The 17,645-nt window shown below is 48.6% G+C and overlaps 1 protein-coding gene across 1 annotated transcript; it reads left to right on the top strand.

The window, feature by feature from the left end:
* Positions 1–385: 385 nt before the first annotated feature.
* On the top strand, positions 386–17,532 carry LOC112958107 (cryptochrome DASH-like). The gene is made up of 14 exons (XM_026051916.1): positions 386–436; positions 563–735; positions 1,426–1,519; positions 3,011–3,141; positions 3,702–3,850; positions 4,244–4,332; positions 5,521–5,594; positions 7,193–7,282; positions 8,691–8,770; positions 9,979–10,038; positions 10,902–11,059; positions 14,185–14,304; positions 14,711–14,887; positions 16,958–17,532. The coding sequence occupies exons 1-14, from the start codon at positions 386–388 to the stop codon at positions 17,063–17,065; spliced, it is 1,554 nt and encodes a 517-aa protein (XP_025907701.1). The 3' UTR covers positions 17,066–17,532.
* The last annotated feature ends 113 nt before the right edge of the window (positions 17,533–17,645 follow it).

Here is a 17,645-nt window from a genome sequence, read left to right as displayed (position 1 = left end):
AAAAAGGGGAGGGGGAAAAAAAAAGCAGTAGAACGTGTTAGCGGCTTGGGCAGGGCTATGGTGAGAGAGACTGCAATGGAGGCAGCCTGGAGCCAAAAAAGGCCTGAGCTTTGGGGCACAAATGGGGGAATTGGAAGCCCCTTTGGATTCCGCAGGCTCCCCAGCTGCTGAGGGAGCTGGGAATGCGGGATCCAAGACTGGAGCATGTGTCGGGACAGGGATGTGGGGATGCAGAGCGGGATGGAGGAAGCAGGGCGGGCTGAGGGAAGCCGGGCGGGATGGAGGCGGGAAGGGGCTGGGCTGCGGGAGGGCCTGGGCAGGATGGAGGAAGCCGTGCTGGGTGAGGCGGCAGCAGCGTGACCTGAGGGCCTGCTGCAGAGGCTCCATGACGGCGCTGTGCCTGCTGCGCAGCGACCTGCGCCTGCACGACAATGAGGTAGGGCCCGTCCACCACGCCGGGCCTCCCTCGCTGCCCGCCATGCCTCACAGAAACACCCCAGGCCCGGCTTTGCCCCCCCGTAGCAAAACCGACATGGCAGCCCGGGCCTCTCCGTGCTTCCAGGTGCTGCACTGGGCGCAGGGCAACGCCGACCACGTCGTGCCCCTCTACTGCTTCGACCCGCGGCACCGCCTGGGCACCCACTGCTACGGCTTCCCCAAGACGGGCCCGCAGCGGCTGCGGTTCCTCCTGCAGAGCGTGAGAGACCTGAGGGACACGCTGCGGGCGAGGGGAAGGTAGTGGAGCCCCCCGCGCACAGCGAGTCCCGCTTTGTTTTCCTTCTGCTTTTCCAAGCACTTCTGCACTCCAGTCAATTCTGGTGGATGCTCCCGGCTCTGATGATGGGCCGTTGCAGACAGCAACAACCCTTCCCGTGTCAGTCTCTCCCTGGATCGCTCTTCAGGCTGCTGGTGACATCTGCTTGCCCTTTAGGGTTTGCTTTCTTGGACACCACAGATGGTTTCCACCTTGCATGTTTTGCCTGCAAAATTTGATCATTTGTCCCCCAAACTGGTAACAACCGCTGTAGTATCCTCCCTTATATATCCCCAGAAGGGTTTCTCTAGGAGTTCATTGAAACCCAAGGCAAGCCAGCATGGACCCAGGATTGCAAAACTAGAGTTTGGGTTGTTCAACCTGTCCCACTAAAGGCATCCTCTTTGGGCTATGCTATGGGATGAGGATCTCCAAGAATTTCAAGGATTCCCCTTTTACTATGCCCTGGAAAAACTCCAGGAGTCATAACTGGGTAGACCAAGACCTGGAACTCTCTGCTGGCAGAAACCCTTTATTACCCTCTCCAGCAGCTTCTTCAGGACAGACCTCTGTTGTATTACACTATGGTTTGTGTATGTGGCAGATGGAGGCTATACGAATAAATAAAAATAGTATCAGACTTAATTCAGACTAATCCTTTGTATTTGCAGTACGCTGGTTGTGAGGAAAGGGAAGCCGGAAGATGTGGTCAATGATCTAATTACTCAGCTGGGCTCCGTGAGTGTTGTGGTTTTCCACGAAGAGGTAAAGGAAAGATTTGATTGACATTGCTTAAGGAGAAAATTGGTGAGGTTTCTTCCACAGGCAACATGCTGATTTTGTGCATTGTGCAGAGCCTTCCTTGTGTGTGGCATTGGTAAATAGGGGAACCAGACAGTGCCCAGAATGAGGGTCATGTGGCTGACTGTCCTTGCTGGATGACAGCAGCTATTTGTCAATGATCACTTGCAAGTGCTGTGCTTCGAGGAAGGAGGAAGAGCAGTTTCTGGCAACAGGCATTTTGGATCAGGAGAGCAGAGCCCATTTCTCCTCCGTTTGCCACAAGCTGCTTTTTCCTGGCTTCTTCTCTGAAGTGGGAGACCTTTGGCTGGAGTCGAATTGTATCATGAGTAGAAAAGGCCATCATCTGTATTTAAGCAGCTGTCTACCAGGACATGGAGGAGAGAAACAGGACGCCAGTCCCTGGCTGCAGGGCTTTGGGCCTGACCTGTCTTCACTGAGCTGGGGTAGTGGTTTGCCTGATCCAGCGCCTGTTGAATCAGATCCCTGATCCAGACTCCTGGGCTTATAAGGCTATGAGCATACACACAACAGCACACACACAACCACACACATACACACAAGTGTAGTATAGAAAGAATACCCTCAATGCTATCAGAGTCTGGACCTGAGAGCAATGTGAGGCAGGAAGCACTCTGTGACCTGCACTCCAAGCATCCCTCTTGTCACAGCTAAGACCTTTATAACTGAACAACCTCTACATCCTATAGTGCCTTGTTACATGCAACATGGGATGTTGGTGTAAGAACCCCATATGGGGTCAGAAAAAAAGCCCTTCTAACTCCTTAGACTTTTTCCTGACAGTGGCCAATAACAGGTACTCAAGGAAGACTATAACAGCAAGGTAAGATTGTAAAGATACTTCCTCTGAATACTCTCCCACTTTCTAAGAATTTGGAGCTCAGAGATTGCTTGAGGAAGAGATGGTGTCTTAATAGTCAATAAGCCTCAAATTACTTCTTTTCCATATATTTGTTTGGTCACTTTCCAATTCATGTAAACTTTTAACATCTGAAGTGTCACATAGCAAGGATTTCCAAAGCTTTCACTGCACACTAGATAGTGAAACAGCTTCTGTCATAATTTTGAATATCCTTTTGGTAGCATTGATTTTTTTTTTCATTTATGTCTTTATAGAGAGTGTAGCCTCACTTATCTGCTTTACATTGGGACCAGTGGTTCGTGGAAAGCATTCCAAGACATCCAGCTCCCTTTGCATGTCTCCCTCCGATTCTAGTGTCAGGACTAGCAGTAGAGAGTTCAAGCACTAGTTGGATTTGGCAGAAAAAGAGTACCCGGAGATTGTTTTTATACGAATGTCTCTGATGGGTGAAGGTAAATGTGGAGATGAGGGAGTATAGGACCAGGGATTGTGAGTTTGGATCAGGAGTGATGTGTTTGGAAGAGGGAGCTGAGGCCATGCAGCCAGGACTCGCTGCATCTTGTTCTTCTTAGGCCACGAAGGAGGAGCTGGATGTGGAGAAGGGGCTGCTCCAGGTGTGTGGTCAGCATGGAGTGAAAATCCAGACGTTCTGGGGATCCACATTGTATCACCGGGATGACCTCCCCTTCAAGCCTATCACCAGGTGGGATGCTCCATGATACCCCTCACTCCTGCCTCATTTGTTGCTTACTGCACTAGATATAGCCGTCCAATTCGACTGGGAAAGGACTGAGTGATGTTGTGCTGTTTTTAACATCAAGTGGAAGGGACATGTTCATTCTTCTCTACCAAGAGCATTTGCTCATCAATTTTTGCTAAGTCACTTGTTTGGTCATTGACTGAGGGAATGATTTCTCTTCCTCCTTCTACCAACACTGTTTGAACACTTGGTCTGCAGTGTCCTGAGACCCTGTGGCTTTAGACTGGATTGCTCTGTTATCTCCTCTGGCTACATGTAAGTGTCTATGGGAGTAGACTCCTGCTTGAGGACTCTTCAGCCTTGGCTCCTGCAGTAGTCATTGGAGATCTAGTTGGTGGAGTTGAGTGATTCATGTTATCTTACAGAAAATCCACAAAATAGAGCGGAAGGATCAGGGTATAAAAATGCCTATTTTTCTGTATTAGCTGTAAAGAAATTGGTGCTGTGTGGAGGGCCAAAAGAGCCTTCCCCTCCGAGGTCTGATTGCCCTGTTAACTCTGCAGATTGCCTGATGTCTACACTCAGTTTCGAAAAGTCGTGGAAACCGAGGCAAAGGTTCGGCCAACACTCCACATGGCAACTCAGCTCAAGCCTCTGCCTCCAGGGGTAGAAGAAGGATGTATCCCTACCATGGAGGATTTGGGACAGAAGGGTAATAAAGCCTAATTTGGCAGTTGCCCCATGAGATTTCTACTGAGAGATGTCTCTTATCGTGCATCAGAGGCCATTCAAGACAGTGAGAGCCCTTCAAACTGTAACTCAGTGTCTGTCTGCTCCTACATTAGATCAAAATGTTGGCAGGTTGAAGGTAAAATCGCTGCGTGGAGAAGCTGAGGTGGCAAGCCCTGTAGCAGAATCCTTTTAATTAGTAATTTTGAATGTATTTGAGGTGGCCCTTTTTGTTTCCAGGCATCACTGGGCACAATCATTTGTTTCCCCAAAGCCCTAGTGAGGAACTTGTCTAGTTTTTATGCTCCCTGCCTTAGAGCTGCTTCCAAGAGCTGGTTTTTCTTGGTAACAAGCTGATATTTCTTTTCCCTGGCAGATTTTGTAACTGATCCACGAACAGCTTTTCCCTGCAGTGGAGGAGAGACTCAGGCACTAATGAGACTACAGTATTATTTTTGGGACACGGTAACTCTTACATTTCCTTGTCTGCATCCTCTCCTATGTACATATAGCTGTGCAAGTGGGTGAGCTGCAATTTCATTTCCTACGAAAATTTCCTTAGCCTCTATATAGTACTTCACAAAGAAGAGAATTAGCATTATATTAGTTTTTCAGAAAAAGAAACAAGAAGTCATCCAAGTACTGGGATTATAATTTAAGCATCTGGGAACTTAATTTATTGGCCAACAGTCTTAGGATCTTTTTTTCCCCACCCGCTTTTGAGAATTGGGGACCATCTTTGAGCTCCTTTATCTTGATTTGCCCTTTCTACTCTCCCTCCCTAGGTCAGCAGCAGTTTAGCTCTTCTTTAGAGGGCCATTAGCAGTTGTAACCTGGGCAGCCAAGGGCATCAGGAAGAGATCAGGTGTCCCCATAATGACCTTTGCCTTGGCAGTGGGGTGTCCAGAGTGTCCAGACATCCCAGTGATGCGGATTCCTGCAGCTGAGTGCCGGGCCCGTTAGGACACGGCAGGGGACACAGGCACCAGTGTCAGCCTGGCTGCAAGCAGCACCTCTAAGTCGGTTATTCACAGAATCACAGAATGGTTGAGGTTGGAAAGGACCTCTAGAGATCATGTAGTCCAACCCCCTGCTCCAGCAGGAACACTCAGAGCATGGGGCACAGGGTGGCATCCAGGTGGGTTTGGAGACCTCCAGAGAAGGAGACTCCACAACCTCTCTGGGCAGCCTTTTCCAGGGCTCTGCACCCTCACAGTGAAGTTCTTCCTCACATGCAGATGGAACTGCCTATGTTTCATCTTACATCCATTGCCCCTTGTCCTATCACTGGTCACCACTGAGAAGATCTTGGCCCCTTTCTCCCTATTGCTCCAGAGTGAGATCTGTGCAGGTAGGGAGTAGCCTGTCCAGCTTCGTGGATCCTGTAGGAACCCATGTGCCCCGTGGCTAGTGACACACATCCCCTGGCTAAAAGGAAAACTGCTGCCTGATTAATGCAGTTAACTCCAAGGACTTAACTCCAAAGAGTTAACTCCAGGACGCTGGAGTTTGGCAGCCCTGTAATCCCTGCAGGCAGCCAGGAGAGGGATCCTCGCTCTGCCGAATTGCTCTATCTTCCACAAGAGCACGAGAGAAGGCCTGTTCTCCAGGTTCTATGTTCACTAACATCTTCCCTTCTTGCTTCTCACACAGAATCTGGTTGCCTCTTACAAGGAGACACGGAATGGACTCATCGGAACGGATTATTCAACCAAATTTGCGCCATGGTAACGATCATTTGTAGTGAAAGTTTCCTCTCTCCATGCCCTTCAAATTGATGTTACCTGTTAGCTGAACACTCATGTGAGAAGGGTGATGCTCTAGGTCCCATCCCCTGGCTTTTTGTCTAGGTAGAGCAGCCTCAGAGTTACTCTTTATTGCACTCTCCGCCAGCGGTTCCTTAGGAACTTTCTTGCAAAGAGGATTTTTTAAGCGTAGCAAAACTATACCAAGTGCCCACTGTGCTGTGAGTGGGGATGTGGACAGAGCCCTGGAGAGACATGCGACTTGTCCGTGACTTTGTGCTGGTTTTTGTGTATCAAGAACAGCTCAGAGCAGGCAGGGGCTGCCTGCCCCTGAGGGGCTGAAAGCAGCAGAACTAAATTTGGTCCTGGCCTACTGACCACTTTGAGGCAAGTCAATGTGCCTCGCTGCTATTCCATTTTTCTGTGGAAACAAAAAGCCACTTCTGATTATTATTATTGCAAAAAGACCTTTTTTTGATTAATATGATGACTTCTAATTAGGGGCTTTAGTCTTCAGCGATGGAAAGAAATAATTCCAGACTGAACCTGCTGCAGCAGAACTCACTTTACCCTAGTGCTGAGAGCGTCTGCAGCGTTTCCCTCACAGAATTAAAATGTGAGTTTTTTTTTCTTTTTTCCCTGGGTCTGGTCAGGATTTCCTCTTTTTAAGCAGCCTATGTTTCGGTGGCTGCAGTGGATGGCTCCACCTCGTGGCACTTTGGGTCCCAGGAGCACCAGCACTGAGCAGGTTCTTAGTGGTGGCCTCCACTCCCATTTTTCCAGCATGGCCATTTATTTGCCCAGAGCAGAGAGCCCTGATGTCTCCATGCCAAAGTGTTCTTCCGTGAGAGGATCAAGATCAGAGCTATTCAGGTTGCAGTCATTCACATCTCATATTGACCATTTCTAAATGTCAGAGCTTGTTAGCAGTTATGGAACGGCTTTTCAGACTCCTTCCTGGTTTACAAAATCCATCAGAATCCATCACAGAAATTAAATGTTTCTGTGAGCTGTTTTGAGAAGTTACATTAAAATATATTTCTAGGAAAATCAAGGTTATTCCTTGACTCTTCCCTTTCCTGCCTTTCCTGACCCACATGAGATTTCCAGCAAGTCCTTTGCCTACTGTCAGCCGTGGTTGCTCTGATGAGATGCTCGGGTGCTGCAGCAATAGGAACTGTAGACGTGATAAAGAGACTTGCAGTATAAGGGAAGCTGTTGAACAGATAAAGCAGAAAATGGAGGGGTTGAAATCTGGGATCCATTTGTGTTTTTTCGTACAGTGACTAATATGAGAAAGTCTTTCAGGCCAAAGTTGTCACACTTCTGTAAAAGTTTGCTACTCTTGGTAGCCTGGCGACTACCGTAACATTCATCTAAAACAGGAAGGACGGACTAGGATTTTTGCTTTCGCTTGGAGTTGCACAAACATCATGTGACTTTATCGTGAGGAGTCTGTGGCAGAACTGGAGACTTTCCTGTAGCAACTCTAAGCACAAAACTGCCTCTGTGCTGCCTCCCTGCAGGTGTCCAGCTGTGAGTCCCTTATTGCATTTTAACCATCTCCCTTCTGCTTCCAGGTTGGCCTTAGGCTGCATTTCACCACGATACATCTATGAGCAGATCCGGAAGTATGAAAAGGACCGAACAGCAAATCAGAGCACGTACTGGTATGAGCCTGCACCATCACCATAGCTTGTCTCCTCTGAAAAACAAACTGGCAGCTCATGCACAGGACAGAGTGATTTATTAATTTTCTCCATAATTAATGGAGGTTTTTCTATGCCTGCTGTCTGATTTCTCTGGGCTGCATTGCACTTCTGCTTCAGTATGGGTTTATTAGCCTGCTTTTGGCATCCAGAGCTTCTGGCAATTTATAAGTCAAGATTATTAGTGTTATCATTACTATTGCTGGGAAATTGTCGTTCATAGTATTTAATATTGATCTGTTAACACCCTCCCTCTCTGAATTGCTATAAGATAGATGAGAAGCAGAGTAAATGACTTTTGAATAAAATCCAAAGGATTTGCCATCACTGTGATGTGAGCAGAATTTCACCCAATATTTAGCATCTCAGCGACTGTGCAACTTGGGCAAATCGCAATGTGTCTGAAGCACCATGGGACGACTGGACATGGTCCTGCAAGCAGCCCTGCACCTGCTCAGCTGGTCACAACTCTGCTGTGGAGGGAAAAGCAGGCTTAGAAGCAGGCTTAATACATCCAGCTTTCCCATGCTATTTCATAAAGGTGACAGAGCACTGGAATAGGCTGTCAAGGGAGGTGATGAAGTCTCCTTTTCTGGAGATCTTCAAGACCTGCTTGGATGCCACCCTGTGCCACATGCTCTAGGTGACTCTATGTGTGCAGGGAGGTTGGACTAGATGACCTCTAGAGGTGCCTTCCAAAATTAAGGATTCTATGATTCTATGCCCTTGCTTACCCCAGTGCTGCCTGTAAAAAAGAGGTCAAGATCCCAGGTACTTCAGTCACTGTAGAGGCAACGCAGTGACGTGCAGGTCTTTGGTGGCTGCTTGTAAGGGGCTGGTTCAATCTTTGCCTTGGGACTGTGCTTTTCAGTGTTTGGGATAGTTTGTTTTGTAGTCAGGACTTCCAGAGAAATCTCGTGAGCCGAAACATCAGCTGAGCGGCATATTCCCAATATCCCAGATTGCTGAAGCAGCTCTCAGAGTCTGGGGTGCCACTAATCTTTTTAATCAAAATTATATGTGCAAATCTGCCAGTTCTTTGCAGGCCTAGCAGCTGATCTCAAGGGCAAGGGCACTGTATGACCAGCTGTGAAAAATGCCTTTAAGTGCCTTGCAGAGGGCAAGTCCACGTGTTGCTCCAGGAATGTGCTGACACGCTGGCTGGGGCGGAAGTGCAAAGCTGAGTCGGGTCCCCACCCTGCTCTTCACAGAATTATATCCCAGTGGGGATGGATAGAAACAGCTTTCCTGAAATTCTGCTCTCACACTAGAGCTGAGGAAGTGATGGGCGTGAAGTTTGCTTTTCACCACCACCACTCAAAGTACAAACTAGATTAGGAGGTCTGAATAACCCACCTCTGTGTTTTAGGATCCTTTTCGAACTGCTCTGGCGGGATTACTTCCGCTTTGTGGCCCTGAAGTATGGCAGAAGGATTTTTTCACCGAGAGGTGCGTATGGATCGCTGTTTTTGCAGGGAAAAGGGGCAGTCACACAACAGGGGAAGGAAGAGAAGAGCCTGTGAGCATCGCATCGCGTTGTACCAACATTCTCCTCATTGCACTTGAGTTACTGCCTTATGATGGTTGCATTTTGGAGCAGGAGGGAAATGTGCATTGTGTTATTAAGTGTCCTGATGGTGAGTTTATATGGATAATATATATCCATATATCAGCAGAGAGCAACAAAGATGATTAAGGGAGTGGAGCATCTGTCTTATAAGGAAAGGCTGAGTTGAGCCTGTTTAGCTGGAGAAGAGAAGACTGAGAGGGGATCTGATCAATATGTACCTGAAGGGAGGGAGGATGTAGGGAGGATGTAGAGAGGATGTAGGGAGGAAGGGGCCAAACTCTTCTCAGTGGTGGCCAGTACAAGGGACAGTGGATACCTGTTGAAACATAGGAGGTTCCACCAAAACCTGCCTGGATGCTGCCCTGTGCCCCATGCTCTGGGTGTCCCTGCTGGAGCAGGGGGTTGGACTAGATGATCTCTAGAGGTCCCTTCCAACCTCAACCATTCTGTGATTCTGTGATATCCAGTCAGGGAGCCTTACAGCCTTGTTGGGTCAGATGCTCTCCATGTGATTTAGCTGCCTAAACATACAGCATTCTTCCTGACATCCAGCTGTTTCTCCTAAGAGACACAAGTGTCTCTCAGGGCCTCTCAGCCCTATGTGCCTGTCTTGGATGCCTTGGGCATCTTACAGGACACTGGATACCTACAGACAACTGAAACTCCAGTCCTGGGATCCAGAGCTGAGTCATCCCTGCACTTTCCCAGTAGCTGTAATTGCCCTTAAGCCCCTGCAAACAATAAGTCTGCCCCTGACCTGTTCCTACCCAACCACATGAGCAAGTTTCCTTTCTTTCTACCAGGGACTTCTGCCAGGTAATTCTGGGCTCAGGATCTCATACAGATAGGAATTTCATATCAGTATTGTCTTGAATAAAATAGAAGGAGGCAACCCTTTGCAGTGCTTGGAAGGAGAAACAGGTCTCTAAAGCTCTGAAGAAGGAACATGGCTTGTTTCTAATGTCACCAAGATCACTAACCCCTTCCCAAAGCATTATGCCAAGGTGCCTCTTGTTGTCACTGTTTTATTTATAACTGCTTGTGTCAGCACTTATCTTAATCGGCAGTTCATTTCTTTCTTCAACAGGGCTGCAAGGCAAAGAGGTCCCCTGGAAGAAGGACCTTCAGCTCTTTGACTGTTGGAAAGGTCAGTAGAGATCACAGTTTTGCTCAGGTTTGCGTGTTGCCTGTATGCTCCCATATACCCAAAGCTAACTGGGATTGACACAGGGGGAATTGCCAGCCTGAAGAGTTGCTGTCACTTAAACTGTTGTCACCAAACAGGAATCCACGCCCTCTGTTCAGTGTGAACATAATTCATTCAGCCAAGAGGTTTTGTTTGGGAAGTTGAACCTTCTCTCGAATAAAACTCAACTTCCATTACACCCCACAGGTCTTTCATATCCTTGCTTTTCTTCAGCTTTTCTAACTTTGTTTTCACATTAATAGCAAAGATAATATCTCAAAACGAGAGGCACTAACAGATTATTGTATCATGATCTGAATTATGCAGCTATGTATCTTTCTTCACATTAAAGTCCTATGTGCCCATTTGCACAGAGGTACAGTAAATCTTTTTCTTAACTATAGAAAAGATTCCCTGCTTCTCATGTATTAATCCTTGAGGACTTGTCCATTATTTCCTTCTTTATCACCTGGCCACCTTTCAAGACTCTTTCTCAGCCCGTTTCCCTGTGGTGTGTTTATTTTGCTCAGTTTCCATCTATAGCATTGTTTTTCCATTCTGATGATTTTTCCACGCTGTGTTTTTTCTTCCCTTGCCAAAAAATCTCCTCGTTTAATTTCCTATGTAATATCTAGTGGATCTTAGTGGCTATATCCCAGCTAAACTTCATTGAACTCTCTCCTGGAGAATGTCTTCTCTCTCCTGCTGCCTGTTGGAGCTGCCTTTCCCTCTTGGATGGCTACAAACACGGGAGCACAGGTTGGCCATGAGCCCCTGCCCAGTAGGGTCACTGCATCCCAGCACTGTGTCTTTTGTCTCCACAGAGGGCAAGACGGGGGTTCCTTTCGTGGATGCCAACATGCGGGAGCTGAGGGCGACGGGCTTCATGTCTAACCGAGGGCGGCAGAACGTCGCCAGCTTCCTCACCAAGGACCTGCGTCTCGACTGGAGACTGGGAGCAGAGTGGTTCGAATACCTGCTGGTAAGAGCAGACCCACTGCAAGTCTGGAGGTGTTTGGGTGACTGACAGGAAGGTAACTCTGCCTCATAAGGATACAGAAGGTCAGAGCTTTTCAGGATGATATAACCGCATGTACACAGTGCTTGTGTTTTGCGTGAGCTCCCAAAGCTCATGCGAAAACATCAAGGAGTTTGACTGCCCTGAAGTTGCTGTTAACCAAGATGTAGACACAGCTAGGAAACTTGCAATGATGTTTTTGTTCTTTCCTGTGTAGATTTTTAAAAACCTGTCACATTTGAGAAAGCTACAAAGCATAAATTATCTTAACAATGCTCTGATTTGTTCACCCCAGAGGACAGCCCAGAAATAGAACATGAAAATAAGTGCATTTTGGCCAGCGAAGGCAATGTTGGCACAGCATCTTTGCATTGATCTCTCTGGACAGGGAAGTCTTCTAGCCAAGAACAGGCAAGTATTGACAATGGCTGGATTAGCTTCCAGAGGCCTCCGCCCTGGCTGGAGGAACCTTCTTCACCGCGGTGAGTCAGGGGCCTCCTTGCCAACTGGAACACCAGCTCAACTAGTTTCTGTCATGTCAATCAGCAGTCACTGGAGCTGCTCCTTCGTCTCTGGCCTCCGTGGATCTGTCACCACAGAGTCTGAACAGTCCCCAGGTCACAGGCCTGGGCAGGAGTACAGCTCTGTGTGTCTTTGCTTCTCTGTCCTTTACTGTTATTAGCTGAGTTGTGAAAACTGCTGAGAAGCTGAAGTTCTTCAGCAGAATGGTAGAGATGCAATAGGACCAAATATTAGTGTCACATTGGATTTCTAATCTGTGAGGTTCAGGAGGCTGTTGATAATGAGATTTTCCAGTCACTGGTATGGTTACAAGTATGAAGCCAGTGTCTGAATTAAAAGACCCCTTTGGTTAATGTAACCGTTTGGGGCTTCCTTGGGGCAGTGCCCTGATATGGCTTTGGCTGCAGGGATTTACAGGAAGACTTGGCTGCTCTTCCCATTGCTGTGACTCACACCTGTGCCTCGAGCAGCCGCGAGCTTGCACAGCTACACAGTGTGGTCAGGGCTACTCCAGGAGCCACCAGAAAGCAGTGTAGGTAACTTCATGCTGTGGAGATAAGATGTTATCTTTTCTAGATAAGATGTAGAGCACCCAGCTCTACATCTTGTCTGGAGGGACAAGGGGAAGGATACCCCGAAGGGTATCCTTCAGAGCCGTTGCAAAGCTGGCTCCAAGTTTGATGCCCGTGAGAGCAAGTATCTTAATCAAGGCTGTCAATGATCAAGAGTTGGGCATCAGGAACTGAAGCTGTGCTCTGACCAAAGGGCAGCATTGCCTCCTCACATGGAGATCTGCTCACTTCACAGTCACACCCAGAAGGATGTAGGAGCTTCCAGGTCTTCCTCCACAAGTGAGAAAGACCTGGATGGTCTCATGCTGGGAAGATGCGCCCTGGACTGCTTGCCCTTATTCATACAGGCATCAGCAGTCTTGCTGGAAGCCTGGCTTTGATCTCACTGTCTTTGCACCTGGCTTTTCACAAAGCACCAAGCGGCAGCTCGCTGCTGCTCTGCAGGGTGTCCTGGCACTGGCTGGTCCTTGTTTCCTTCCATCCCTCCCTTTCAGCTTTTGTCACACTAGCTAAAAAGCTCTAGTTCTTTAACCCGAGTGCTCTCATGGAGAGACACCCAGAAGGCAGCCCCGCGGGCCTGACAGGGCTGGGTGTAGGAAGCACAGGCTAGCACAGGCCTGCAGCTGGCCTCCCGTGGCTCCACAAAGGGAAAAAGATGCATTTGCCATCTGTGATGCCTTCACCAAAGGCCCAGGCTGGGTTTGCATGTGCCTGGGAAGACGTTTGCCATCCACCCAAGACAGGCAGAGGGACTATGGAAGCTCTCCAAAACCTGCTAAAACTGGGGGGAAAGGCCAGATCCCTCTGCTGTCCCGAGCAGAATATCTCTCAGCTCTGGTTTCATGCACAGGGTCGGGCCCCAAAGAAAGGGAGGAAAACAAAGAGCAGAGAATGGCAGGAAGAGGCAAAGCCGAGGGGGAAATGAGCCTGGATGGCTTGGCAAAGAAAGGGGAAGGGGCCTTGGCACAGCCTGTTCCCCCATGCCCTGTGCCACGTCTCCGTGCCCAGGAGAGCCTCTGGCTTGGGAAACACCACCCCGTGCCCCGGCTCCTGCAGCGAAGGGAGCAGAGGAGAGCAGGGGACCTGCGGAGCGAGGCTTTGCAGGCTGCTGGTGCCAGGCCTCTGCAGTGAGGACACCTCTCCTGGATATCCCACACCCAGGCTGAGACCCCGGCCGCTCCCCGAGCCAGGCTTGAAGCCAGGCCCTGAGCCTGACTTTACAGTTGACTGTAAAGCTTCTGCTGTTGGATTTAAGGCTAACTGAAAAACATTGGGCTGGGCTCTTCTCTGCCTGCTACAGGAACCTTTCTCCATTTTACACAAGCATCTCTGAGAGGCTTTTGTTTATTTAGATGTCAGAATAATTTGACCATATGTGTCCAACTGAGTATGGCGCGAGAACTTTAGTGTTTCCATAGGAAAACTCTGCCAAGTTCATTAAAGTTCATGGCCTGATGAAGATCGAGTGTAGCAGGGAAGTGACTGCTGTGTTGGTGCTTTTTGCCTCTTCTTGCACTCTGTGTGATCACTCCATATAATCTGAGCAAGACTTTTCTCTTACCTGCGTACTAGGATCTGTGGAGTTGTTTTTGCCAGTCCCAGGCATCTGGGTAACAGCTCAGGAAGAATTTGTTTGCAGTATTTGAAACGCACTGGGCTACTGATTCTGGAGTAGGAGCACTCAAAAGCTAGGGGTAGTCATCAAATGTGTTTGAAGTCTGAGATTTGGTAGCAGAAAAGAAGGATTTAAAAAAAAAAAAAAGAGACAGAAATTAGTTGGACTTTACCCATCTCACTGGGTTCATGAAGTGAGATATTCTGCCCCCAGCTGTGCAAAAAGGCCGTGCAGCCTGATCCTCATCAGAGGCAGGGGCTGTGCCATGGACAGCCTGATTCCGATGCGGGCAGTTCCCCTTGGAGGGAAGGAGAGGACGGGCAGAGGGTCACCAAGGACTAGCCCAGCTCCTCACAGCCTTTCCTCTCCGCTTGCTCCAGGTGGACTACGACGTTTGCAGCAATTACGGCAACTGGCTCTACAGCGCTGGCGTCGGCAACGACCCGCGGGACAGCAGGAGGTTCAACATCATCAAGCAAGGCCTGGATTACGATGGCAGTGTAAGTCTCATCTGGCTGCCTCATAGGGAACAGCACCAAAGCACCACGTGGGTGAAACACGAGTGTTTAACCAGAGTGCCCATTGAGACGTGAGGGGTGAAGGCAGCAGTACAAAGGGAAGCGAGTACATTGCACAAAGTAGCTAAATCTCAGCTTCAGGTCCCTTTTTGCCTTGCAGTCTTGCAGGGAGCATGCAGGAGTCTTTTTCCATTCATATGTGGTAGTCCCAGAGAAGAGAGACCCGTCTGCTGTGTGGAGGGACTGAGGCCTGACTGAGTTCATGGAAGCTGTAGCTTCATCACCTAGAAATCAGCCTTTTTTTCCGTCTGTGGTGAGCGAGGCCTTTGCTGGGAAGCGTGTACAGGTCTCTGCTGAATGGATCCTGTTGCTGTGGTGCCGTTTGCAGGGGGATTACGTGCGGCTGTGGGTCCCAGAACTACAGGAGTTAAAGGGAGGAGAGATCCACGCACCTTGGGCACTGAGCAGCGCCTCTCTTTCCCGAGCGGGAATAACCCTAGGCGAGACCTACCCGCAGCCAGTTGTGACGGCCCCGGAGTGGAGCAGACACATCAGCCACAGGCCTGTGAGTAGTGGGAAGGGTTGGGGGTCCAGGGGCAGGAGTCCAAGCAACCAGTCTGTGCCTGTGAATTACGCTGTTTTTTTCAGGTATAAAGGAAAGAAATGTTTTCATCCAAAGTTATGGAAGAGGGTGGGCCTGCTCTGTACAAGGACTGTGCAATGAGGGTTGGTTTAGGGTTTATTAGAGCTGTGACCATTCTAATAAACTAAATACACCCAAGGCACAGGGCTGTGTACTGACCTGCTGTCACACAGGCTGTTAAATTGACGCTGTGTTTCCTGGCACTGCTTCACTCGGGGCTAACCAGCATCATGCCCAGGCACAGCTTGAGGGTCCCACGTGCCAAGGACTGTCACAAAAGACAGGCTCGATGAAGCCATATGGACAAAAGCTGTGCCAGACCAGTTGGCTTTACAGCTATAGAATGGGCTCATCATGCTCATTTACTATTTTGTGCATGGTTTTTATTACTCAGTTTCTTTTCCTCCTGCACTTACATAATACCAGATATATCAGCTGTGCTGAGTGATGTAAATTTTAGCTGCTTCTTTATCCCACTAGCCCTGCAGACCTACCAGGGCTTGGACAGAGAGTATATTCCCCATGGAATATTTCCCACATCCTGGCCTGCATCAGGAGGATGTTGCCAGCAGGTCAAGGGAAGGGACCCTGCCTCTCTACTCAGCTCTGGTGAGGCCGCACCTGGAGAATTGGGTGCAGTTCTGGGCTCCCCAGGACAAGAGGGATGTGGAGCTTCTAGAGAGGGTCCAGAGGAATGCAACAAAGATGATTAGGGGACTGGAGCATCTATGGTATGAGAAAAGACTAAGCGAGCTGGGCCTGTGTAGCCTGGAGAAGAAAAGACTGACAGGAGATCAGATCAATACGGATAAGTACCTGAGGGGAGAATCTAAAGAAGATGGGGCCAAACTCTTCTCTGTGGTGACTAGTGACAGGACAAGGGGCAATGGGTACTAGTTGAAACACAGACAGTTCCGTCTCCATATGAGCAAGAACATCACTGTGAAGGTGGCAGAGCCTTGGAACAGGCTGCCCAGGGAAGTTGCGGAGCCTCCTTCTCTGGAGGTCTCCAAACCTCACTGGATGTCACCCTGTGCCCCGTGCTCTGGGTGTCCCTGCTGTAGCAGGGGGTTGGACTGGATGATCTCGAGAGGTCCCTTAACCATTCTGGGATTCTGTAACTCTCTATGATCCTTCATGGAACCATTGCCTGCCATCCAGACACCACCAAGCCTGGTGGCCCCAGGACAAGCCCCAAAGGGTTGGGTATCTCTGAAGGCCTCCACTGGCCTAACCACCTCCTTGCACACACGGGCAGAAAGGAGGCCAGCCTGATGCTGTATTCCCATTCCATGTGCGTGGTGGGAAGTAAAAACAACTAACTCCCCAACTTGCATGTGTGCATCCAAACTGGAGTTATGAAGACGAGTGAATATGGGAACTGCAGGCCCCAAAACTTCATTTTTTAGGTTGTTTACAATGGGGGCAGATGGAGATGTGGATCCTATGAAGTGCCAAGCATGTGTCAGGCTTGTATCTACCAGCTGCGCTGCTTTTCTTGGTGAAGAGGGGTAAATAGGAGTGCTCTGTAGGTCTGGATAGGGAGCAGTGGTGGTAGAAGGGGAGAACTGACACTATAGTGCATTTCAAGGCATTTTCAGCATTTTGTCTTTCCCCACATATACTCGCTGTCTCCTCCCATGTGAGGAGGCTGTTGTAGAGGCTGTTGTAGAGGCTGAGATTTAGTTCCATGAAGAATGAAATGAGTTTCCACATGGGGTTTTAATTCCATGTCCCAGTTTCAAACTTCTCTGGCCAGATTCCTTTGACACAAGCAGTTTTTGCCGAAATGGGGACATCCACTTCCAGTCATGCTAGCCAAGAGCCTGGATTATCATCCTGTGTTTACGAGAGCACAGAAGAGCAGACAAACGACTTTGTGAAGTGCCACATGAACATTTTGCTTATTTAAACTGCATCTGATCTGTGATCAGATTTGCTCTTCAGCATCAGCAAATACCTCATCATCATCCATCCATCCTTCTTTTGCAGCATGGAAGAGATGCTCATCCCAAGGGCAAGAAAGGACCTGCACACCCACCGATGCAGCACAAGGACAGGGGCCTAGATTTTTACTTTTCTCACAAGAAACACCCATGAGGAAGTCCTCAGCAGAGCAAAGAATGGCAAATATCCTTGAAACCCACCCGTGCAAGAAGTAGGGCTGCAGTAAAGAGGAACCTGCCTCAGAAATGTTTCCAGGAACATCAGCTGGGCAGAGATACTGGCAAGTTCTGCATTAGCACTAGTCATGATGATCTGATACAGTTTTTTTTTCACTTTAGGGCTTAAATTGCTGCTGAGAGCTCTTAGTCAGCTAGTAGGTTATACTCCAGAAGTGGCTCCCGAGGGCCTGATTCCCATAAATAATATATCACTCTTGAGCCTGTGAAATGCTTTGGCTGAAAGGGGTTGTATAACTCTTATTAATTAACCAAAATGGTGTGGCCTGTCTGTTGTGAGGGCCTTTTCCAGGCCCCTTTTGCTTTGCAGTGCAGTTTATGGCTATTAAAGCTAAATTCCAACATCTCGTAGCAAACTGAAGAAGATGTGTTATGTGTAGAGCTTTAAGTGGAAATATCAGTAACTAATTTTCTTACACTATGTATTTTTTTCACCTTGTAAAGCTCTAAGCACGCTGGCCATTGCGCAATTAAACTCTCGCAACGGAGTATTTCAT

The sequence above is a fragment of the Nothoprocta perdicaria genome, unplaced genomic scaffold (assembly GCF_003342845.1).
Source record: "Nothoprocta perdicaria isolate Ctin4 unplaced genomic scaffold, notPer1 scaffold_80, whole genome shotgun sequence".
Classification (NCBI taxonomy): Eukaryota; Metazoa; Chordata; class Aves; order Tinamiformes; family Tinamidae; genus Nothoprocta; species Nothoprocta perdicaria.
This window is presented reverse-complemented; position numbering and strand designations above follow the sequence as displayed.